Genomic DNA, 26155 nt, shown 5'->3' on the forward strand with positions numbered 1-26155 from the left:
GTATGGCGATTCCTCAAGGATCTAGAACTAGAAATACCATTTGATCCAGCCATCCCATTACTGGGTATATACCCAAAGGATTATAAATCATGCTGCTATAAAGACACATGCACACGTATGTTTATCAGAGCACTATTCACAATAGCAAAGATTTGGAATCAACTCAAATGTCCATCAGTGACAGACCGGATTAAGAAAATGTGGCACATATACACCATGGAATACTATGCAGCCATAAAAAAGGATGAGTTTGTGTCCTTTGTAGGATCATGGATGCAGCTGGAAACCATCATTCTCAGCAAACTATCACAAGAACAGAAAACCAAACACCGCACGTTCTCACTCATAGGTGGGAATTGAACAATGAGATCACTTGGACACAGGAAGGGGAACATCACACACCAGGTCCTATTGTGGGGAGGGAGGAGGGTGGAGGGATAGCATTAGGAGATATACCTAATGTAAATGATGAGTTAATGGGTGCAGCACACCAACATGGCACATGTATACATATGTAACAAACCTGCATGTTGTGCACATGTACACTAGAACTTAAAGTATAATAATAAAAAAATTTTTAAATTAAAATTTAAAAAAATACACAAATCAAAACCACAATGAGATACAATCTCACACCAGTCAGAATGGTGATTCCTAAAAAGTCAGGAAACAATAGATGCTGGCAAGGCTGTGGAGAAATAGGAATGCTTTCATATGGTTGATGGGAATGTAAATTAGTTCAACCATTGTGGAAGACGATTCTTCTAGGATCTAGAACCAGAAATACCATTTGACCCAGCAATCCCATTACTGGTTATATACCAAAATTAGTATAAATTATTCTACTATAAAGACACATGCACATGTATGTTTATTGCAGCACTATTTACAATAGAAAAGACATGGAAGCAACCTAAATGCCCACCAATGTTATACTGGATAAAGAAAATGTTGTCCATATACACCATGCAATGCTATGCAGCCATAAAAAGAATGAGATAATATCCTTTGCAGGGACATGGATGAAGCTGGAAGCCATCATCCTCAGCAAACTAGCACAGGAACAGAAAACTAAATACTGCATATTCTCACTCACAAGTAAGAGTTGAACAATGAAAACACATGGATAGAGGTAGGGGAGCAACACACACTGGGGCCTGTCAGGTTTTAAGGAGCTAGGGGAGGGAGAGTATTAGGACAAATAGCAAATGCATATGAGGCTTATAACCTAGATGATGGGTTGACAGATGCAGCAAACCACCATGAAATATGTATACCTATGTAAAACCTGCATGTTCTGCGCATGTATCCTGGAACTTAAAGTAAATTTAAAAAATAGAAAAAAAAAGAATCAATCCAATAAGAAGGCATTACAATCCTAAATTTATGTGCACCTAATAGTGGAGCTCACAGATTCATAAAACAATTACTACTAGACCTAAGAAGTGAGATAGAAAGCAACACAGTAACAGTGGGAATCTTCAATACACTACTGACAGCACTAGACAGATCAATACACTACTGACAGATCTTCAAGACAGATAGTCAACAAAGAATCAATGGACTTAAATGACGTGCTAGAACAAATGGGCTTAACAGATATTTATAGAACATTTTACCCAAGAACTGCAGAATATACATTCTTCTCATCAGCACATGGAGCATTCTCCAAGATAGACCATACAATAGGCAACAAAACAAGTCTCAATAAATTTTAAAAAATTAAAATTGTATCAATATCTTATCAGACCACAGCAGAATAATATTAGAAGTCAACCCTAAAAGGAACATTCAAAGCTGTGCAAATATATGGAAATCAAATAATTGGTTCCTGAAAGACATCTAGCTTAACAATGAAATCCAGATGGAAATTTAAAAGTTCTTCAAATTCAATTATAGTGACACAACTTATCAAAACCTCTGGGATACAGCAAAAGAACTGCTAAAAGGAAAGTTTATAGTGCAAAAAGCCTACATCAAAAAGTCTGAAAGAGCAAAATTGAAAATCTAATGTCATACCTCGAGGAACTAGAGAAACAAAAACAAAACAAATGTACAACTAACAGAAGAAAAAAAATAACAGGTCAGAGCAGAACTAAAGGAAATTTAAATTAGAAAATTACATGAGATCAATGAAATAAAAATCTGGTTTTAAAAAAAGCTAAATAAAATAGACCATTAGCTAGACTAACCAAATAAAGTAGAGAGAAGGCCCAGTGCAGTGTCTCACACCTGTAATCCCAGCACTTTGGGAGGCCAAAGGTGGCAGATCACTTGAACTCAGGAGTTTGAGACCAGCACGGGCAACATGGCAAAACCTCATCTCTACAAAAAAATGAAAAAATTAACCACGTGTGGTAGGTTTGTGCCAGCAGCCCCAGCTACGTGAGAAGCTAAGGTGGAAGGATTGCTTGAGCCTGGGAAGTCGAGGCTGCAGTGAGCTGAGACTGGGCCCTGCACTCCAGCCTGGGTGACCAAGCAAGAACCTTCTCAAAGAAAAAAAAAAAGAAGAACAAAGAAGATCCAAATAGCCTCAATTGGAAATGAAACTGGAGACATTACAACTGACACCACAGAAATACAAAACATCATTCAAGACTACTATGAACACCTTTAAGTGTACAAACTAGATACACAAGAGAAAATGGATACATTCCTTGTAACACATAACCTTCCTAGATTAAATCAGGAATACATAGAATCCCTGAATACACCAATAACAGGCAGCGAGATTGAATCAGTAATTTAAAACTTGCAAACAAATAAAAAACCCAGGACCAGATGGATTCACAGATGAATTCTACTAGACATTCAAAGAAGGATTGGTACTAATCCTACTGAAACTATTCAAAGATTGAGAAAGAGGGACTCCTCCCTACATCATTATATGAAGCTAGTATCACCCTGATACTAAAACCAGGAAAGGGCACAACAAACTACAGACCAATTTCCCTGATGAACATAGATGCAAAAATCTTCAACAAAATACTAGCTAACTGAATCCAACAGCATATCAAAAAGATAATACATCATGATCAAGTCAGTTTCATCCAAGGGATGCAGAGATAGTTTAACATACATAATTCAATCAATGTGATGCACCACATAAGCAGAATTAAAAACAAAAAAAATATTATCTCAGTAGATGCAGAAAAAGCATTCAACAAAATCTGGAATTCCTTTATGATAAAAACTCTCAAACTAGGCATAAAAGGTACTTACCTCAAATTAATAAAAGCTGTATATAACAAACCCATAGCCAATATCATACTGAACGGGGAAAAGTTGAAAGCATTTCCCCTGAAAACAGAAAAAAGACAAGGGTGCCTGTGCCTGCTTTCACCACTCCTATTCAACTTAGTTCTGGAAGTCCTAGCCAGAGAAATTAAGCAAGAGAAAGAAATAAAGGGCATCCAAATTGAAAAGAGAAAGTCAAATTATTGCTGTTTGCAGATGCTATGATCATATTCCTTGAAAATCCTAAAGACTCCTCCAAAAGACTCCTGAACTTTATAAACAAATTCAGTAAAGTCTCAGGTTACCAAATCAGTGTACACAAATCAGCAGCACTGGTATACACCAACAACAACCAAACTGAGAATCAAATCAAGAACTCATTTCCTTTTACAAGAAACGCAAAAAAGGGAAAATATCTAGGAATATACCTAGGAATCTCACTAAGGAGGTGAAAGATCTCTACAAGGAAAACTCCAATAAACTGCAGAGAGAAATCATACATGACACAAACAAATGGAAACACATTCCATGCTTATGGATTGAAAGAATCAATATGCAAACATGACCATACTGCCCAAAACAATCTACAGATTTAATGCAATTCCCATCAAAATATCAACATCATATTTCACAGAATTAGAAAAAAAATCGTTATATTCATATGTAATTAAAAAAGAGCCTGAATAACCAAAGCAATCCTCAGCAAAGTGACAAATCAAAAGGCATCACATTACCTAACCTCAAATTCCATTACAAGACTGTAGCTATCAAAACAGCATGGTAGTAGTATAAAAGTAGACACATAGACCAATGGAACAGAATAAAGAACCCAGAAATAAAGCCAGGTGCGTACACCCAACTGATTTTCAACAAAGCATACAAAAATATTAACTTATTTAGTAAATTATGCTGGGAAAACTGGCAAGCCACTTGTAGAAAAATAAAACTGGATCCCTGTCTCCCACTTTAAACAAAAATCAACTTGAGATGGATTAAGACTTATATATAGGACATGAAACTATAAAAATTTTAGAAGGCAACGTTGGAAAAACTTCTAGACGTTGGCCTAGGCAAAGAATTCATGACTAAAACCCCAAAAGCAAATGCAACAAGAACAAAAATAAATAAATGGGACCTAATTAAACTAAAAAGTTTCTTCACAGCAAAAATAATAGCAATAACAATCAGTAAACAGACAACCTAAAATGTGGAAGGAAATATCTGCAAACTATTCATCTAACAAAGGGCTAGTATCTAGAATCTACAAAGAACTCAGACTTATTAGCAAATAATAATAACAGTAATAATCCCATCAAAACGTGGGCAAAGCATGGTAGTGGTATAAAAATAGGCACACAGACCAATGGAACAGAATACAGGATACAGAAATAAAGCCAAATACTTACAGTCAAGTGATCTTCAACAAAGCAAACAAAAACATAGACTGGGGAAAGGACACTCTACTCAATAAATGGCGCTGGGTTAATTGGCAAACCACATATACAAGAATGAAACTGAATCCTCATCTCTCACCTTACACAAAAGTCAACTCAAGATGGGTCAAAGACTTAAATCCAGGATCTGAAACCATAAAAATTCTAGAAGATAACATCAGAAAAACCCTTGTAGACACTGTCTTAGGCAAATACTTCATGACCAAGAACCCAAAAGCAATTGCAACAAAAACAAAGATAAATAGATAGAATTTAAACTAAAAAGCTTCCGCACAGCAAAAGAAGTAGTCAGCAGAGTTAACAGACAACCCACAGAGTAGGAGAAAATCTTTGCAAACTATGCAACCAACAAATAACTAATATCCAGGATCTATAAGGAACTCAAATCAGCAAGAAAAAAAATAAACAATCCCATCAAAAAGTGGGCTAAGGACATGAATAGACAATTCTCAAAAGAAGATATACAGATGGTCAACAAACATATTAAAACAAGGCTCAACATCACTAATGATCAGTGAAATAGAAATCAAAACCTCAGTGAGATACCACCTTACTCCTGCAAGAATGGCCATAATAAAAAAAAAATCAAAAAATAATAATGTTGACATGGATATGGTGAAAAAGAAACACTTTTACACTGTTGGTGAAAATGTAAACTAGTATACCCACAATGGAGAATGGTGTGGAAATTCCTTAAATAACTAAAAGTAGATATATCATTTGATTCAGCAATTCCACTACTGGGTATCTACCCAGAGGAAAAGAAGTCTTTATATGAAAAAGACACTTGCACACGCATGTTTGTGGCAGCACAATTCACAATTGCAACAATATGAAACCAGTCCAGATTCCAATCAATCAATGAGTGGATAAATATAATGATATATATATATATTTCATGGTATACCATGTGATATATATGTGAGATATCTATATCACATATATATCACATGGTATACCATGAAATACTATTCAGCCATAAAATGGAATGAAATAATGGCAGTAGCAGCAACCTGGATGGAATTGGAGACCATTATTCTAAGTGAAGTATGGAATGGAAAACCAAACACTGAATGTTCTCACTCATAAGTGGGAGCTAAACTATGAGGATGCAAAAGCATAAGAATGTTACAATGAACTTTGGGGATTCGGGGGAAGGGTGGGAGGGGCGTGAAGGATAAAAGACTATGTATTGAGTACAATGCACTCTGCTCATGTGATAGATGCATCAAAATCTCAGAAATCACCACTAAAGAACTTATCCATGTACCCAAACACCACTTGTCCCACAAAAACCTATTGAAATAAAAAATAAAAATTTAAAAAAGCAATTAAGAAGAAAGTGGACAAAAGCCATGAATAGACAATTCTCAAAAGAAGATATGCAAATGGCCAACAAACATAAGAAAGAAATGCTTATCATTAGTAATGATTGGGGAAATGCAAATCAAAACCACAATGGGATACCACCTTACTCCTGCAAGAATGCCCATAACCAATAAATAGAAATATAGTAGATGTTGTTGGGAATGTGGTGGAAAGGGAATGTTTTACACTGCTGGATAGGACGTAAATTAGTACAACTTCTACGAAAAACAGTATGGATATTTCTTAAAGAGGTAAAAGTAGTTCTATTATTCAATCTAGAAATCCCACTACTGGATATCTACCCAAAGGAAAATAAGTCATTATACGAAGAAGACATTTGTACATGTATGTCTATAGCAGCACAGTTCATCATTTTAACAATGTGGAACCAAACTAAATGCCCATAAACTAATAAGTAGATAAAGAAAATGTGGAATACTACTCAGCCATAAAAAGGAACAAAATCATGTATCTTGCAGCAACTTGGATGGACTTGAAAGCTATTATTCTAAATGAAGTAACAGGAGTGAAAATCTAAAACCATATGTTCTCACTTTTAAATGGGAGTTAAGCTATCGAACACAAAGACATAATAATGATATAACGGACTTTAGAGACCCAGAAGGAGGAGGGTAAGAGTGGGACTCTGGAAAAAAACTACCAGTTAGGTACAATGTACACTTCTCGGGTGATGGGTGCACTAAAATACCAGAATTCACCACTCCATAATTCATTCATGCAACAACAAAAAAAACTTGTACCCTAAAAGCTATTAAAATACAAATATTTTAAAATTTAAAAAATAAGTTATTTCAAAGTCCAGCCAGATTTAAGGCAAGAATTAACATTTAGTTAGATTGGATCCTCCTATTTATTATTATTTCTATTCATAATATGTTCATAAAATTATTCCTGTTTTATAAAAGAGAAAACAGAATGATGTATTGAGAAATAAGCTAATGTATGTAACCTGCCCATAGTCACACAGCTAATGAATTTTTGAAACAGTATTTAAATTTAGATTTGTCTGATTTCAAAACCACTTTCTTCATACTATTCCACACACTCTCACCTTCACAATAACTCAGGAAGGTAAAAAGTAAAACAATAATATGAATAGCTAACATCTTGAAAGCTGTGTGCCAGGTAGTGAACTAAGCACTTCCCATGCATTATTTCAACTTAACTAATTTTAAAGTTTTATAAACCAAGATCCAGAGGGCTTAAGTAATATGTTTAAGGTCCCATAGTAAGTGAGTAACCAGGATTTGAACTTAGGCTGTGTGATTCCAGGGTCTACTTTTTAAAGCTTTATTACATATTCAAACAGAAGAGTATTGTAAATATATTAGCTCGATTTTGGTATTCAAAGGCAGGATGCCCCTAGACCTTCATTCAACTAGGATGTAAATGCCCAATTAGGAAGTTGTGTTCATACTTTAAATTTATTGTATTGGTTTTTTTCCTAACACTCCATGAGAAGATACTCCAATGCCCATCAAACAGGGTAGAGAGGATTTTGTTCATGGATAATGTCATTTGGCAGAGGGATATCTCCTGCAGCATCTGGTGCCTGTTTTGAAGGAGCAACATCTGGCTCAGAGCCCAAGGTAATATTCTGGACTCAATTATATAAATTTATGCCACACGGCCCTAGATTAACTCACCAACATCATCTGAACTGGTTCATTTTCTGTAATCTTCCCTAGCATGGCCTTTGTTGTCTCACAGAGCTCCTACATAACTAATCAATTCCATATTCTTTCCTCTCTTCTTTGATTCTTCAAGGGAAAAAAACCACAGCAGTAAGTTGCATGTATTTGTTCCCAAGCTTGTAATATACCTGGAGGACTTCAAGTACTGTTCAGTTCTCTAGAAATCCAATTCACATACATAAAAATAAGATACAAAAGATCAGATCCCTTGATATATTAATCGAGTAGTTTTACCTGTAATTATGCTTGCTGTAGAAAGGTCAGGGTTTGAAATGGTACAATAGATTGACCAATCCTCCACTCATACACTACTCATTTATAAGGTTTGTGTCAGAGAGAAATAAAGGCCTGATAGCTGTGTTCTCAGTGTCCTACGTTCCATCTGACCTTGCTGTTAAGGAATTATTCCTCAGGGGATACCCCTGCATCTGAGGCATGTCTAAATCAGGTACAAGGTGATGAGGCAAAGCACCTGCTCTGGTCAATAGCTCTCTACATGCTGGAGTGGATATATTATGGCTTTTGGGACAAAACCAACCTGCCGTTTATTTTTGTAAATAACATTTTATTGCAACACAGCCACACCTATCACTTTATATATTAACTGTAGCTGCTTTTCCATTGCAACAGCAAAATTTAGTAGCTTAAATAAGAATGCATATCCTGAAAAAATTGAACATGCTTGCTATCTGGCTATTTACAAAAAAAAAAAAGTCAATACCTGGTCTACAGCAATAACTGTCTTGGAGTCTACAAATGAAGACAACATTAACCAATATAAACAAATGTTCATCAGATGCCTTCTGTTCTCCTCCACCTTTCTGTTGCTCGCTCTCCATCTTCACTGAAGAACCCAAAAAGAAGACGTCCCATAAAATGTAATGTGGAGTTTTTAATCTACAACGGTCTGATTTTTTATAAACCTGACAAAAACAAGCAATGGGGAAAGGATTCTCTATTTAATAAATGGTGTTGGGAAAACTGGCTAGATATATGCAGAAAACTGAAACTAGACCCCTCCCTTGTACCTTATGCAAAAATTAACTCAAGATGGATTAAAGACTTAAACGTAAGACTTAAAACCATAAAAACCCTAGAAGAAAACCTAGGCGATACCATTCAGGACATAAGCATGGGCAAAGACTTCATGACCAAAACACCAAAAGCAAAGGCAACAAAAGCCAAAATTGACAAATGGGATCTAATTAAACTAAAGAGCTTCTGTACAGTAGAAGAAACTATCATCTGAGTGAACAACCTACAGAATGGCCGAAAACTTTTGCAATCTATCCATCTGACAAAGGGCTAATATTTAGAATCTACAAAGAACCTAAACAAATTTACAAGAAAAAAACAACAACGCCATCAAAAAGTGGGTGAAGGATATAAACAGACACTTCTCAAAAGAAGACATTTACGCAGCCAACAAACACATGAAAAAAAGCTCATCATCACTGGTCATTAAAGAAATGCAAATCAAAACCACAATGAGATATCATCTCATGCCAGTTAGAATGGCAATCATTAAAAAGTCAGGAAACAACAGATGCTGGAGAGGATGTAGAGAAATAGGAATGCTTTTACACTGTTGGTGGGAGTGTAAATTAGTTCAACAATTGTGGAAGACAGTGTGGCGATTCTTCAAGGATCTAGAACCAGAACTACCATTTGACCCAGCAATCCCATTACTGGGTATATACTCAAAGGATTATAAATCATTCTGCTATAAAGATACATGCACACGTATATTTGTTACGGCACTATTCACAATAGCAAAGACTTGGAACCAACCCAAATGCCCATGAATGATAGACTGGATAAAGAAAATATGGCACATATACACCATGGAATATACTATGGAGCTGTAAAAAAAGGATGAGTTCATGTTCTTTGCAGGGTCATGGATGAAGCTGGAAACCATCATTCTCAACAAACTAATACAAGAACAGAAAACCAAGCACCACATGTTCTCACTCATAAGTAAGGAGTTGAACAATGAGAGCACATGGACACAGGGAGGGGAATATCACACACCTGGGCCTGTTCGGGAGTCGGGGGCTAGGGGAGAGATAGCAGTAGGAGAAATACCTAATGTAGGTGACGGGTTCATGGGTGCAGCAAACCACCTTGGCACGTCTATACCTGTGTAACAAACCTGTACATTCTGCACATGTATCTCAGAACTTAAACTATAATTTTAAAAATTGTAATGTGGGGTTTTTTAAGGGGACATGTGATCTCAATAAGTGGAACAAAGAATGAAATGCTGGAAAAACTTCAGAATATTGAGCATTTAGTTAGTAGGGTTGAATTGAAAGAAGGAAAAACTTAGGGTTTCAAGCAGCATAAGGGCACTTGGGATATTGGGAGAGAGGATTGTTTGGAGCATGATAGACTTCTAGTGCCTATTTTAAAGTTTTACTAGAAACTTCATGATTCATACACAGCATATATGAAGTTAAAAAAACTTCTTATTTGGACCATGCATTTCTTCATGCATGCATTCATTTTTTCAATATAGTTTTGAACCAGTCACTAGGTTAGGTGCTGAGAATACAACAGTGAATAATCAGTGCTGTTACTGTTTTAATGCTGGCTACAGATTAGTAGGAAAAACAGGAAATAGAAGAATCGTCACAAAAGTATATAATTCTGATTAGCACCACACAGGAAAATAAAGGATGTTCTAAGAGTATATAATAAGAAATACTGATCAAGATTGGGAGCTTAAGGGTGGGTTATCAATAAAAACAATATTGATTAAAAACATTTAAGCTAAGACCTGAAGGGTGGATAGCAGTTTATATGAATATCACTTTCTCCAATCTCTATTCTTGTTTGATTAGAATAAGACTACTGTAGGTAGGAACTTGACATCTTCCAGGATCTGAAAGAAAACAAGATTTCTTAGGAAGAGTAAAAGAATCATTACATTAAGTATGTACATAGAATCCAAATCACATTGGATTTTGCAAGCTCTAGATTTTTATTCCAATGATACAACTTGTAAGCCGTAGAGCATGATGGTTTTATTTATAGCTTTCTTCTAACACTCCAGAAAGAAGGAAGAGAATGGCCTGAAAAGAATGAGAGGCCAGAGTTTATATAGGCAGGAGACTCATGGGCTCTGGAAATGACTTCTGACTCTGCCCTTTCAATCACCTTTTCTTCTCCACATTCTGTACTATTTTGCCTACTTTTTCTTCTTCCTGGATTTCCTCTCTTCCTCTCTAAATTGTCCACTGGCTTTGGATTTCAGCTCTTAAGCTTATGCTATTCGTTTTACTGCTTAGCAACCAAATGGGCTCTGGAAGACTGGCCTGGAAAGCTAAATACCACTTAAACTGTTGAAACATAAGTTGTATGCCAGGCTGTTTGTCTGCAAGAGTAAATACCTTCTGTTTGAAGGTTAGAGAACATTTGTACTACAGGTCTTGGCTAAGGAGGTGACCAATACTAGGTTATTGATAGGCAGTGGACTCTGCCTTGCCATACAAATGGAAAAATAACAGATAGGTTCAACTCAAGGACAAAAGATAGAGAGAGAGAGAGAGAGAGAAAGTGTGTGTGTGTGTGTGTGTGTGTGTACACCACTTAGGCCTCCTCCTTCTTTCAACTGAATTATGACACTCAATCTCTTGTCCATCAATTAATACCCACACCATGGGCTTTCTGACTTTATCCTCTCCTATTCTCCTTTTCTCCCTTTCTTATTTGTTGTTTGTTTCATAGCATTTCTCTTTTTAAGGAACAAGATGCTTTATCACTAGCTAAATAATTTTGTTTTCAGCATGCAGATGGAAAAGGAATCTGTTTGGTACCAGGGTACTTCCAAGTTCACTATGTATGGAACTACCTACTTGGACTATATGAAAGCCTGACCTGTGCAAACATTTACAATTGCAGACTGAAACACCACAGCCTACTATGATTTTATTAAAGTAGCCTGTAGGCCCCATATGTTATTGCTGCCCTTCACCAAAAGTGTAGCCTAGCTCTTGTGTCACAGTAACCATAGCTTGAATGGTTGTGATGTAAATTTCCATTTAACAAATATTTCCAAGACTTTAGTGATGCCCTCCCTACTTGTTTCAAGAAATATACATCTATAAAACTTTATTTTCCTTCCACCTGGGAACCAAGGAGTAGGGTAACAGTGAGCATTCTGTTAGGTCTAGGCCCTCCACAATTCTGTCCTGCAGTTTCTTACTTTACAAGATGTCTTTCCTCTTCTCTGCTTTGATGCTTGATGTTAAGTCCCATGGCCACAATGAGAAGGAAAATGAGTATACAAGCACAAAACAGCCACTGCATTTTCCTGGAGCTTCTGAAGAATTTACAGTTGAGGTACTCAATTTCCAGGTGAGATATTCAGGTGCCTCTTAATGCAGCAGGGTCCCCAGTTGCTCTGGGTAACTTGATATCTTTCTGTTCTTGCTCTACTTGTGTTCTGATCTAGCCTGAACCTGGAGCTGCTGCTGATTCCTCCTCTAGGTCCATGGTACTTCCATCACCCTTTTGGCAATGAAGTCTACATTACTCTTTTGTCTGAACATGCTTCTAAATTTTGACATTATTCCAGCTTGTTTCTTCCCTACCAGCTTCCCTTTTGTGTTACATATCTTGAACAGTATCTGGCCTTTTTACTGTTCCACAGATACAGTTTCTTCTATTGAAGATTTAGTGTCTCCTTAAAGAGTAAGGCAGCGTATCATAGCCACATACTCCTAGGTAATGATGCTGGTCCATAGTAAGATTAATGCCTAACATATGGGGTTTTATATATGAAATAAGCCAACCAAGTGAAAGTGTCTAGTAAGAAAATAGAGGGGAAAAATTATTTTTCATCCCTTACTTTGGGAACTACTATGGGATTTCCATATACGATCTAATTTAAATCTCATGAGAACATTATTAGAAAGCTACAATTAGCCCCATTTTAATGATAAAGACATGAGGTTAACAGAATCTAGAGGTAGGTCATCCAAGGTCCCAAGGCTATAAATGTGTCTGATACAATGTTCCATCTCTTAACCATTACATTGTACTGTTTCTGCACTTATTAAAAATAGGAAAATGAAGAAATACTTGGAAAGGTAAAACCAGCCATTTTTACTTAAGAGAATCATGTAATTACAAGTGTTCAAAAGAGGCAATTTTGAACACTTGGCCTTCTGTACATGGTGTACTGGCTGTGGATTATCAAACAATTGGTTAAAGACAAGAGTAAAACTTCCTCTCAACAACTAAGATTCTATGATGCTGTATTTGGTAGTGGTGATGTTTCACATGACAAATATGTATCCCTTTGCTGGATTGAGTAAGGGCACAAGAAGCTAAATGGGGTTATAAATAATCAGCTTTATCTGTGATAAGTCTAGATTTTAAAACTAGATTTTTTTCTAAAGCTAAAATTTGGCCTCCTACTCCCTCACTACAAACCAATTTTTGAGATAACTGGCTTCTAGTAAAAGGTAGACATACTTTATTTGTTCAGGTGAATAAATTAGAAAAATGACAAAATATTAGCTGGGCTTGCAGAAGGAAGCCACCAGGACTGACAGTCCAAGACAGAAAAAAGAAGAGAGAGAGATCAAAGAGCTTTAGATAAGCTTACCTTGTTTTTTCTACACATTTATTTTATTTTATTTTATTTTATTTTATTTTATTTTATTTTGGTTAAAACACAATCCTTGAGAAGTAGAGTGTAGGAATGGAGAGATAAACTGGAAATATTCTCCCCTAGACTCCTCTCTGTAGCTCCCTTCCTCAATCAAAGAGAAACAAAATCCCCTTTATATGAAGTCATAGGCACAAGAAAGATGAAAAACAGTCCTGCTCCCAGGTAATTATAAAGATGTACTTTGTTGATGAGGCAGCAGAACAGAAGTCAAACTTATATCTCTAGTTAAATTGTTAGGGCTTGAATCCTGGCCTTGATAATTACTTTGTAACACTGAGCAAGTCACTGTAACACTGAGCAAGTCATTTAATCTCTCTGTGTGTCAATTTGCTTAAACACAAAATGATAATTACAGGAAAGGATTTGGGAACATGATGACAACAGCAGCACAGGTTTTGAATCTCTAAATTCTCAGAAGTAAACATAACAGCTAGATATCAAATTTAAAACTCATGCCTAACACTTGCAACAAAGTAGGTAACAAGATATTACCACAATCCCAAAATACAAGCAGATAAGCATGATTAATATCAACATGTTAAGAACAGTATGATGTCAAGAATTGTTCAGAATAAACAACAGGGCATTTGATTAACCTAAGAACACATAGGAAAAAAAAAGTTTGCTAGAAATACAGCTGACTTGAACTGAGAATAGCAGCTGAAACTGGTTGGGAATAGAAGAAAGTAGATAAAGATATGATATAGATGATGTTAAGTAAAAACAATGTAGCCCTGAATTGGAATTAAAAGTATACATATTAACTCATGAGGTATTATCTCTCTCTAGCTACATATCTAACTATCTCCTCCAGCTGTATCCATGGAAATCACTAGAAACATTAAACAAGAAGCAATAAGCACTCTAACATTCACATTGTGGACTTGAAATACCATGTTCCATCAAAAGAAAAGCATTTTAAAGAATTGGCTAATTCCAGGTCAGGCACATATTATCATATAAAATAGTGAGTATGCTACCAAAAACTATTAGGGTCGCGTTAAAAGAACTCACAGACTAATTTGAAGCCAAATTTATTAAACAAGTATGGGAAAGTGAGCCTTAAAAAGGATTATAGTAGGAGCATTATGACAGCAAAATGTCATTATTGGCAGTAGTTCCAAGCTCTCATTCCCCCACAAAAAAATATTTTTAAAAAATTTAAAAAGTGGAATTTATCAGATCTAACCTTGTCAGAACTCTGGAAAACAGTCAAAGATTTAGAACAACTAAGAAAACCGTGAATCAAGAAAAGGGCAATTTAACAACACAAAACTTTGAGGAATTTTTTAGTAGCCCTTGGCATGCTCTCTCTAGTATGGTAATAATCTTGAAGAAGGAAGCCTGCATTCCCAGTATAGGAGACTGATTCCAGGATATAAAGGGAGCAGAACAGACTTCATTCACAAGTTATTGTATACGCCTGTTCTAACCTTCCTGGAGAATACTTGAAAGAGAGACACAAGATAATCATCCCTGATTCCCTCAACTTAGAGGTCAGTCTGAAAAAGTGGCAGGCTTTGCAAAAACATACTGCAAGCTGAAATATCCAGGAGAAATCTGGAGCAAAATATTATGGAAAAAACATAAAATAGTCCACCTAAGTATATTCCACCCAAAAGAGGAGAGACTTTTGGGGAATCGGTACATTTAAAAGGACCTGTATAATCAGAAGAATCAACATCATTAGAAAGACCATACTGCCACCCAAAAATCTATAGATTCAATGTGATTGCTATCAAAATAACAACATTTTTCAAAGTATTAGGAAAACAATTCTGAAATTTATATGGAATCAAAAAAGAGCTCGAATAGCCCAAACAATCCTAAGCACAAAGAACAAAGCTGAAGGCATCACATTACCTGATTTCAAATTATACTATAAGGCTATAGTCACCAAAATGATGTGGCACTGATATAAAAATGGACACATAAATCTATGAAACAAAGTAGACAACCCAGAAGTAAAGCCACATACCTACAGCCAACTGATATTTGACAAAGTCTACAAAAACATACACTGAGGAAAAGACACCCCATTCAAAAAATGATGCCAGGAAAATTGTATTGACACATTCAGAAAAATGAAACTGCCCCCCCATCTTTTTACCATATACAAAAATGAACCCAAGGTGGATTAAAGACTTAAATATAATACCTGGAACTATAAAAATATTAGAAGAAAACCTAGGTAATACTCTTCTGGACATTAAGCTTGGCAAATAATTCATGATTAAGACCTCAAAAGCAAATGAAACAAAACAAAAATAGGCAAATGTAATTTAATTAAACTAAAAAGCTTCTGCACAGCAAAGGAAATCATCCACAGAGTGAACAGACAAGTTGCAGAATTAGAGAAAATATTTGTAAACCATGCACCCATCAAAGCACTAATACCCAGAATCTACAGGGAGCTCAAAATATCTCAACAACAACAACTAAAACACCCAAGGAACCCGATTAAAAAGAGGGCAAAGGACATGCACAGACATTTTTCATAAGAAGAAATACAAATGGCCAAGAAGCATATGAAATAGTGCTCAACATCACTATTCATCAGAGAAGTGTAAATTAAAACCACAATGAAATGCCACCTTCTACTATTCAGTATGACTGTTATTGAAAAGCCAAAAAATAACAGATGTTGGTGAGGATACAGAGGAAAGGGAACCTTTATATTCTATTGTTGGGAATGTAAATTAGTACAAACTCTATGGAAAACAGTATGGAAGTTTCTCAAAGAACTAAGAATTGAACTACCATTTGATCTCACTACTAAAAAGACCCACTTCTCTTCATTTTTGTAGATTTGCTTTGTGCAGAAGCACTCCTTCCAAACAATAATCCCACTACTGGATATCCACTCAAAAGAAAAAAAAATCATTATATATTAAATATATGGACTGTTTAATGTTTATTGCAGCACTATTCATGATAGTAAAAATATAGAACCGATCTAATTGATCATTAATTAATGGTTGGATAAAGAAAATGTGATATATATATAATGAAATACTACTCAACCATAAAAAAGAGTGATATGTCTTTTGCAGCAACATGGATGGAACCAAAGGTCATTATTTTAAGTGAAATAACTCAGGAACACAAAGGAAAATACCGCATGTTCTCATTTATGAGTAGAGGCTAAATAATGTGTATAAACATGTATAGAAAGTCGAATAATAGACATGGGAAACTTGGAAGAGTGGGAGGATGTTAAGAAAATGAGGGTTGAGAAGTTACTTAATGGATACAATGTACACTATTTGGATAATGAATGTAGTAAAAGCCCAGACTTCGCCATTAGGGAATATATCCATGTAACGAAACCACTCTTATTGCCACTAAATCTATAAAGAAAAATTCAAAATTAAAAAACATATATATAAATAACCCACATATACAGGGAAATTTAGAAAGCCACATGCATGCTGAGAAAAGACCTGAGATGATGCTATGCTATCAACTAAGACTGATCCTTAAGGTCAGTTCTATTGTGGTTAAATATGGAAGGAGTGCTTTTGTACAAAGCAAATCTACAAAGACTAATATAAGTCAGTCTTTTTGTCTGTTTCTTGTTCTTTGGATCTTTTTAGCTCTTGGCATTCAAGGAACTATCTGTCAAATATTAAGGAAACACATACATAAGGAAGTAACTTACACATAGCAATGAATATATAATTTACAAAATAGTTTGGGAAAGTCACTAAACAAAAGAACTGCTAGCCTTCCACAACAACAACAAAACAAAACAGTAAACCCTGGGTGACGGGGGATAATCTGATTTCCAGACTTACCACATTATAATATTCAAATGTTCAGTGTTTAACCCCCAACCCCCCCCAAAATAAAACCAAAGGTATATAAACAGACAGCAAAGTATGGCCTATTCAAAGAAATAAAATAAAGAAACTATACCTAAGGAAGTCTAGACATTGAACTTACTAGAAAATTGCTTTAAAACAGCTGTCTTAAATATAGTCAAAGAGCTAAAGGAAACATGGGCAAAGAACTAAAGAAAATAGGGGAAACAATATATAAACAAAGTGAAAATATAATAAAAGGATAGAAATTATGAAAAAAAAATCTGGAGTCAAAAATTGTAAAAACTAAATTTCATGAGAATGGTTCAACAGCAAACTGGAGCAGACAGAAGAAAGAATAAGTGAACTTGATGATAGTACAATTAAAATTATTGACTCCAATGAGAAAGATAAAAGAACAAAGTAATGTGAACCAAGCTTAAAGACTCCTGTGGAACACCATCAAGTGGGGCAACACATACATTTTAGAAGTTCCAGAAGGAGAAGAGAGAAAGACAGGAATAAATAATATTATGCATAAATAGCAGCTAAAAATTTCCCAAATTTCATAAAGATATGAATCTATAAAGTTAAGGTAAATAAACTTCAAGTAGTGTGAGCTCAAAGAGACCCACATTGCCATATTATAATCAAACTGGTGAAAGGCAGAGATAAAGAGAGAATCATAAATACAGTAGGAGAGAAGTGAAACATCACATACGAGGGATTACCAACATGATAAGCACCATATTTCTCATGTAAAACTGTGGAAGCCCAAAAAAACAACTGTCAACCAAGAATTCTATAACTGTCAAAACTATCCTTCAAAAACAAAAGAGAAATGAAGACTTTCCCTGATTTTAAAAGCTTGAAGTAACTTCATACCACTAGAAAAACTCTAAAAGAAATACCAAAGGGATTCCTCCAGCAGAATACACTACAACTCAACAACACCACAACAACAACAAAAACAATTCTCTATTCAAAAATGGGCAAATTATTTGAGTAGACATTTCTCCAAAGAAGATATATGACTGGCCAATAAGGACACGAAAAGATGCCCAAGAACACAAATCATTATTAAAATGCAAATCAAAACCAAAATGTAATACAAGTTCATACCCATTAGAGTGGTTATTACCCAAAACAAAACAAAAAATGTCAAATATTGGCAGGATGTCGAAAAACTGAAACTCTTGTGCATTGTTGATGGGAATGTGCAATTGTGCAGCTACTGTGGGAAACATTATGATGGTTCCTCAAAAAATTAAGCATAGAATTATCTTATGATCCAGTGACTCTACATTTAGGTGTATACACAAAAGATTTAAAAGCAGAGACTTGGACAAATATTTATACACCAATGTTCATGTTCATAGCAGCATTATTCACAGTAGCCAAAATCTGGAAACAGCCTGAGTATCTATTGATGGATGAATATATTTTTTTAAATGTGGCATATACACACAATATAATATTTTGTCTAAAAAATAAATTATAATATATACTACAATATGGGTAAACCTTCAACACATTATGTTAAATGAAATTAGGCAGGCACAAAAAGACAAATATTGTATAATTCCACTTATACCAAGGGAAGAGAGAGACCCTCTTATACTGTTTTATATTCAGAAAAGGAAAGAGAAGCGAAACTAAAGGCAGGTAGCCCGGTTCCTAGGAACCAGACCCGAAACCAGGCCTGGGCCTGCCTGACCTAAGCCTGGTAGTTTAAATTCGACTCCTGACCTAACAACTGATGTTATCTATAGATTCCATACATTGTATCGAAGGACATTGTGAAACCTCTCATTCTGTTCTGTTTCACTCTGACCACCACTGCTCACAGCCCCTGTCACGTACCCCCTGGCTTGCTCAATCGATCACGACCCACTCACGTGGATCCCCTTAGAGTTGTGAGCCCTTAAAAGGGACAGAAGTTGAGCACCTGAAGAGCTCAGATTTTAAGACGCTATCCTGCCGATGCTCCCAGTTGATGAAAGCCACTGCCTTCACTGTCTCAGTGTCTGAGGGGTTTTGTCCATGGCTCGTCCTTCTACAATGTGAGTTTCCTAGAATATTCAATTCACAGAGACACAAAGGAGAATAGTGGTTACCAGCAATTGTTGATAGTGGGGAATAGGGAATTATTTAATGGGTACAGATTTTCAGTTTGGGGTAATGACGATTCTGGAGATGGATAGTGGTGACAGTCACACAACAATGTAAATGTTCTTAATATCACCAAATGGTACACTTGAAAACAGTTAAAATGGTAGATTTTATGTTATATGTATTCTACCAAAATAAAAATTTAAAGATACATAGACAGATAGATTGATACATAATAGATAGACACATAGATAGATAGATAGAAAGATAGATAGACAGACAATAGACAGTAGAAGATAAATAAGAGTGTATGATAGAAATGACAAGTAAGCCAAGGGTCAGAAAGTTCAAGTCCACATTTGAGAACATTCAGGAAAGCACTTCAAAATGATGTATGTGTAACCAAGTTTATACCCTATTCTTTCCTACTTTCTTATTAAATTTTCTATGAATATATAGAAAAAGTAAAAAAATTCATAATAATGAAAAAACACTGAAAATGAATATCGGAATTTGGAAAGAAGGTCTACTAAATAAAAGATCCAAGGAATTGAACTAAAGTTAACAAACAGTGGCTGAAACATGGGTTTCTACTTAAAACAGCAAACTCCGGCTTAAAGTTGATAAGGTGCTTTGAGTTACACTATAGGCACTGAAACAAATATCCAAGGTCTGTTAGGATATTTATATCTAGTCCTCTACTACTCAAGTACCAATCTTGAGTAAGGCAAAATATGATACACAGGCCACACACCTAGTACCTCCCTTGGCAGTATGGTTTTCAAAACTACAATGATGTGCATCAAATCAGAAATGTGAAGAGCACAGGTAGTAGTGAAGACTTGTAGATACAATTTTTCATTTTTATGTTTGTGTTTTTCCTATCCCAGTGTCAGAAGATAAGTAGTAGAAAGTTGCAGAGCTGCACAGTGTAAATATATCTGATACTTCAGAAGTTGAGTTAGGAAACAACCACACAAATCTTTCTCCTGGTTTAAAGTCCAAGGATAGGGATGCCATGCTTTTTTCTTTCATGTGCATTAGTTTGTTTATTTTAACTACTATAAAAATGAGAAAATATTGTGAAATGGTTCTATAAAGTGGTATACCTATCTCTCAATTGTAGTAACTGCTTCTGAGCCAGGTATTGGCTCTTTTAGAAGAGAGTTTCAGTTTTGTTTATTGGTATTTATGATTCAGACTATGTGGCAGTCTTCTCCCAGTGGCCAGTAAGTAGGTCCAAGGAGAGAAAAGAGAAAACATTTACAAGGAGCCCATGGAAAAGTGCTAAAAATTCTCTATGCTTTGATTCTTCAATACAATTTTAAGAAGAAACAGTCTTTTAGGCTCAAGCTTATGGCCTCACAGAAAAAAACATTTAATGAGCCAGGCATGGTGGCATGTACCTGTAGTGCTGGCTACTTAGGAAACTGAGGTAGAAGCATCACCTGAGCCCAGGAGTTTGAGGCTGTAGTCTCCTATGACTGTGCTTGTGAATAGCCACTGCACTCCAGCCTGGACGACACACTGAGACCCTGTCTCTTAAAAAAAAAATGTTTCAGTATAATTTAAAAACAGAGAAACAGAAAGATATAGATAACAAAAACAATACAAGGAGATGCAAATGCACCAATGGTTAAAAAGAACAGAAATCCAAACAAACAAAAACTGACATAAATATGTGATATGAAGAAAATCTAATATTGTGTCTTTACCCTGCATTCTTCAAAATTAAGAATGAGTATAAAACAAAACAAAGTATAAATTAGTAAATAAGCATGGAAAATGGAAATTGAAACTATAAAGTTTAGGTGTCCTAAAGAGGGAACAAAACCATTTGAAATGAATAACTAAATATCAGAAATAAAATTCTCTGGATCTAAGGAAACAATGCTTAAGAATAGGAAGAAAAATGTCAACTTTTGTTCTGGATGAATTAATAGAAAATTAGGCCTGTATGTAGACACAAACTAGTAAAATTTTGGATTTGAATATGCATAAAACATCCTAATATATTCAAGCAAATAAAATTGGGTTACTCTTCCAGATATACCAACCTGATTTTTACTCCTTTCTTAAAATAATGGCATAAGAAGATACACATTTTAACAAAAAAGTATATTTTCAAACCATTACCTTTCACCGTTCTATGTTGTTGCCCCAAAACAGAACACATTAACTAAAGTACACACAAATCTGCTGTGAAAATTGGGCAAATATGCTTCATAGATGGCACAAATAACAAGAAATTTATCTTTGAAATAAAAATTGAGGTTTCATCTACTCAAACCTTTGCCCTGAAAAAACAGTGTGGGATCACAAGCATTATTCTGATCTTGGAAAAACCACTAATAACTCCAATAATAAGAAGATGTGAGTTTTGGTATTTTATAAGATGGAGGACATGTTGCTGGGACCTTTTTAGCCTTACAGAACCTTATTAGAAACAGCTACACCAAGAACTTTAAGGACAAATATGGCCACAACAAATATAAATCATTTGATATCTCCCTAGAATAGCTGTTTCTTGACATAGTAGATAACATCCCTAACCTGTAGAACTGTTTTTATTTCCCATTTTGTTTGTTTGCTTTACGATCTTCTTTAACTTTATCCTCACTATTGTATTATGAAAGAATTCAAGTAATCAGAAAAGATTAAAGAATTTTGCAGTGCACAATTGTATATCTGCCTAAATTATACAATCACCATTTTACTATTACTTCTTTAATTTTCAAACTTAAGGTATATTTTAAATATAGTAAAATGTATCCTTTTTGGCATTAGTTATGCCAGCTTTGTCAAACACTTTCAGTTGTATCATACCCACCACAATCAAGAAATAGAACTTTATTTTATCCTTTAAATTCCCCCATACCCATTTGTATTCTATCCCCATCCCCCCACTCCCAGACCCTAGCAATCATTGGTCTGTTTTCTATTCTGAGTGTTACCAAATTTAACAAATAAAAATACATGTTTTTGAGAATACTTATACTATTTTAAATAATTTATCTGAAGTTCAAATTTAACAGAATATTCTACATTTTATTCAGCAGCTTTTCTGTACTTATCATTTTGGTGCCCTATTAAAAAAAATATGCAGCCAAACCCAAACTTCAAATACATTCGTTCCTGTATTTTCTTCCATAAGATTTATTGTATTCTATTTTACTATTAGGGCTATAGTCCAATTTTAATTTTGCATAAGACATGAGATTTATGTTGTTTCCTTTTTTTCTTTTTTTGAATGGAAATGTTTAATTGTTTCGGCCTATTCTCTTTAAAATATTATTGTTTCTCCATTTAACTGCCTTTGTACCCTTGTCAGAAATCAAATGGTCATATCTCTGTGGGTCTATTTCTAATCTCTCTGTTCTGTTCCATTGATCATTTTTTTTTAAATCAATGCCACACTGTTTTGATTACTTCAGCTTTAGAAAAAGTTTTGAAATTACTTATTGTTCAAAATTTTTTGGCTATTCTAGTACCTTTGCCTTTTCATATGAATTGTAGAGTTAGTAATTTTTAAATTTTTTAAGCAGAGATCCCGTAGGGAGTTTGATTGACATTAACTTGACTCTATAGATTTATTTAGAGGAGAGTTTACATCTTCATCACAATGAGTCTTTGAGTTAATGAATAAAGTATATCTCCTCATTTATTGGGTCTTTAGAATCATTTTTAATATATCAGCAATAACACACATAAATAAAATTGGATATATTACCAACTATACGAAATAAAATAATTATTAGAGAATAATATGAACAATTGTACACCAAAAATTAAGTAGACTAGATGAAATAGAAAACTTAGAAATGCAGAGCTTACCTAAACTGGCTCAATAAAAAGCAGAAAAACTCAACAGGTCTTTAACAATATGTATATTGAATCAGTAATAAAACATCTGTGAAAAATTTAAAAAACAAATAACACAAATTCTTCTCAAACTCTTGCAAAATACAGAGCAGAAACCATGTCCTAACTCATTATATGAGACTAGGCTTGCCTTGATTCCAAAGCCAGAAAAAGATATCAGAACAAAATTAATTTACAGACAAATATTTCTTATGAGGTTAAATGCAAAAATTATTAAGAAAATACTAACAAACGGATTCCAACATCATATTTAAAGGATTATATACCATTACCAAATGGGATTTAACACAGGAATACAAGGGCAGTTCAACATAAGTAAATCAATCAATGTAATATACTACATTAATAGAACAAAAGATTTAAAAAAATGATCTCCTTGGTGCACAAAAGGCATTTGACGCAATCCAATATACTATCAAGACAAAAAGCACACATAAACTAGGATGTGGGTAGTGATGATGGTTATGCAGCATTGTGAATATAATTAGTGCCACTGAATTGAATTGTACACATAAAATGATTAAAATTACATAACTTAAGATGTCACAACTGAAAATTTAAAACAAATATTACGATGAATTAAAATGACTACATGCATTAAATCCATGAGTACATATTTATATTCAAAGATAAGTGAATTGTTCAACTTTGGAGCTTCACTCTTATTTTATGTTAAATTGGTAAATAAAGGAAAAGATGAAGCATTTATCCTGCCACTTCTATATGAATTTTACCCCTCCATAATCAATTAGGAGATGAACTGATGCATCTATTTATAAGTAAACAAGTGATAGTAGAATTAGAACTTTTGCCATTTTCAATCGTAGTGAATTACTCAGTCTAGACAGTCTGCATTAGTAGCTGTTAACATCACAAATAGAGAACCAAATATCATGTTCTTTATGATTGAAAAACACAACACCACCTATGGTTTTGCTAAAAAGATCAAAACTGAGTCTAACCTGAGCTACACTTCAAGTCCAGCCTCCAATTTGCAGAAAAGACTGAAGACAGAAAAATGTGCTTAATTACATCATGAGTATACAATATATTCTTTGGATTCTCCACAAAATAAGTTTTAATAAAAGCCAAGGTTTAGAGGAAAAACATACTGATTAAACAAAATTTATAAAAATATTTCATAAAAATTCATAACTCTAAATAAATAAAAGGAAGCTGCTACTATAAAACTAAGATAAGTGTTATTCTAGAGAGAGAGGGGAGTTTTTGAATGGACAGCAAAATTGGAAGGACTTATGGGGCTGGTGGTATGATTCTGTTTCCTAACTTGGATTGAGTACACAGGAGTTTGACTTATAATAAGTCACTATGCTATATATACCTTCAGTGCATTTTCATAATTCATTTCATTTTGCAATAACATATTACAAATAACTTATTTACAGAGAGAAATGTATTCACAACATTTTTGAAGTGGCAATATTAATGGTACTACCTTAAGGGAGGAAGTTGTAAGAATTAAGTGAGAGTATATATAAAGCACTTTGATATGACTGGCATGTTTAAAATTCTATTTTTAAATTCTACTATTACGGCACATCTTATTTATTATTCCAAAACTAATACTTAAGTCGATACATAGTTATATTACCAATTTAAACACATTTGCTACCTCATAATTAGCACAACCATAGAGGTAATACGTTCATCCTTATATAGGGACATGACTAGCTTTTGCCCAAATATGGGCAAAATATGTACTGTTAAAGTATAGTCATATACCACTTAATGATGGGGATATGTTCTGAGATATCTTTCCTTAGGCAATTTGGTTGTTGTGCAAATATCAGAATAAATTTTACAACCTAGATGGTATAGCCTACTCCATACCTAGGCTATATAATATAGCCAATTGCTCCTAGGCTATAAAAGAGTACAACATGTTACTGTTCTGAATATGGTAGGCAATTATAAAGCAATACTGAGTGTTTGTGTATTTAAAAACATCTAAACATAGAAAAGTACAGAAAAATATGCAATAAAAGGTTTAAAAAGTACACCTGTATAGAGCACTTACTGTATAATAGAGCTTGCAGGATTGGTAGCTGCTCTAGGTGAGTCGTTGAGTGGTTAGTGAATTTGTGAAGGCCTACACTGTACACTTAGGCTACACTAAATCTATAAAAGAATATTTTTCTTCCTTCAATCTTAGGTTAATTGTAACTTTTTCCCCTTATAAACATACTTTTGAGACAAGGTTTACCCTGTCATCCAGGCTGGAGTGCAGTAGTGTGATCATGGCTTACAGCAGCCTCTACTTCCCAGATTCAAGTGATCCTCCTGCCTCACCCACAAGAGTAGCTGGAACTACAGTCCCAAACCACCATGATCAGCTAATTTTTAATTTTTTTGTGGAGACAAGGTTTCACTATGTTTCCCAGGCTGGTCTCGAACTCCTGAACTCAAACCATTCGCCTGCCTCAGCCTCCCAAAATGCTGGGATAAGAGGTATGAGCCACTGTGCCCAGCCTATAAACTTTTTAACTCTTTTATATTAACAATTAACCAAAATACAAACACATTATACACCTGTACAAAATATTTTCTTTCATTAATCTTATTTTATAAGCTTTTTCTATTTTTAGTTTTATTTTTTAATTTTCTAAAATTTTTGTTAAAAAGTAAGACATAAACATACATTAGCCAAGGCCTATACAGAGTCAGGATCATCCGTATTATTGTCTTCCACCTCCACATCTTGTCCCACTGGAAGGTCTTCAAGGACCATAACACACATGGAGCTGTCATCTCCTATGACAGCAGTGCTTTCTTCTGGAATAACTCCTGAAGGGCCTGCCTGAGGCTGTTTTACAGTTAACTCTTTTTTTTTTTTTTTAAATAAGTAGAAGGAGTACACTCTAAAATAATGTTTAAAATTAT

The 26155-nt window shown here is 34.6% G+C and overlaps 1 protein-coding gene across 1 annotated transcript in view; it reads left to right on the plus strand.

The window, feature by feature from the left end:
• Window positions 1–11992: 11992 nt before the first annotated feature.
• LOC105533329 (ubiquitin-conjugating enzyme E2 variant 1-like) overlaps window positions 11993–26155 on the plus strand; it is a 15541-nt gene continuing 1378 nt past the window's right edge. Inside the window, exons 1-2 of the mRNA XM_011971750.1 lie at window positions 11993–12136; window positions 12234–12275. Of these exons, the coding sequence (XP_011827140.1) occupies window positions 11993–12136; window positions 12234–12275 (186 nt within the window). The remainder of the gene's footprint in view (window positions 12137–12233; window positions 12276–26155) is intronic.

The sequence above is a fragment of the Mandrillus leucophaeus genome, unplaced genomic scaffold (assembly GCF_000951045.1).
Source record: "Mandrillus leucophaeus isolate KB7577 unplaced genomic scaffold, Mleu.le_1.0 Scaffold1241, whole genome shotgun sequence".
Taxonomy (NCBI): Eukaryota; Metazoa; Chordata; class Mammalia; order Primates; family Cercopithecidae; genus Mandrillus; species Mandrillus leucophaeus.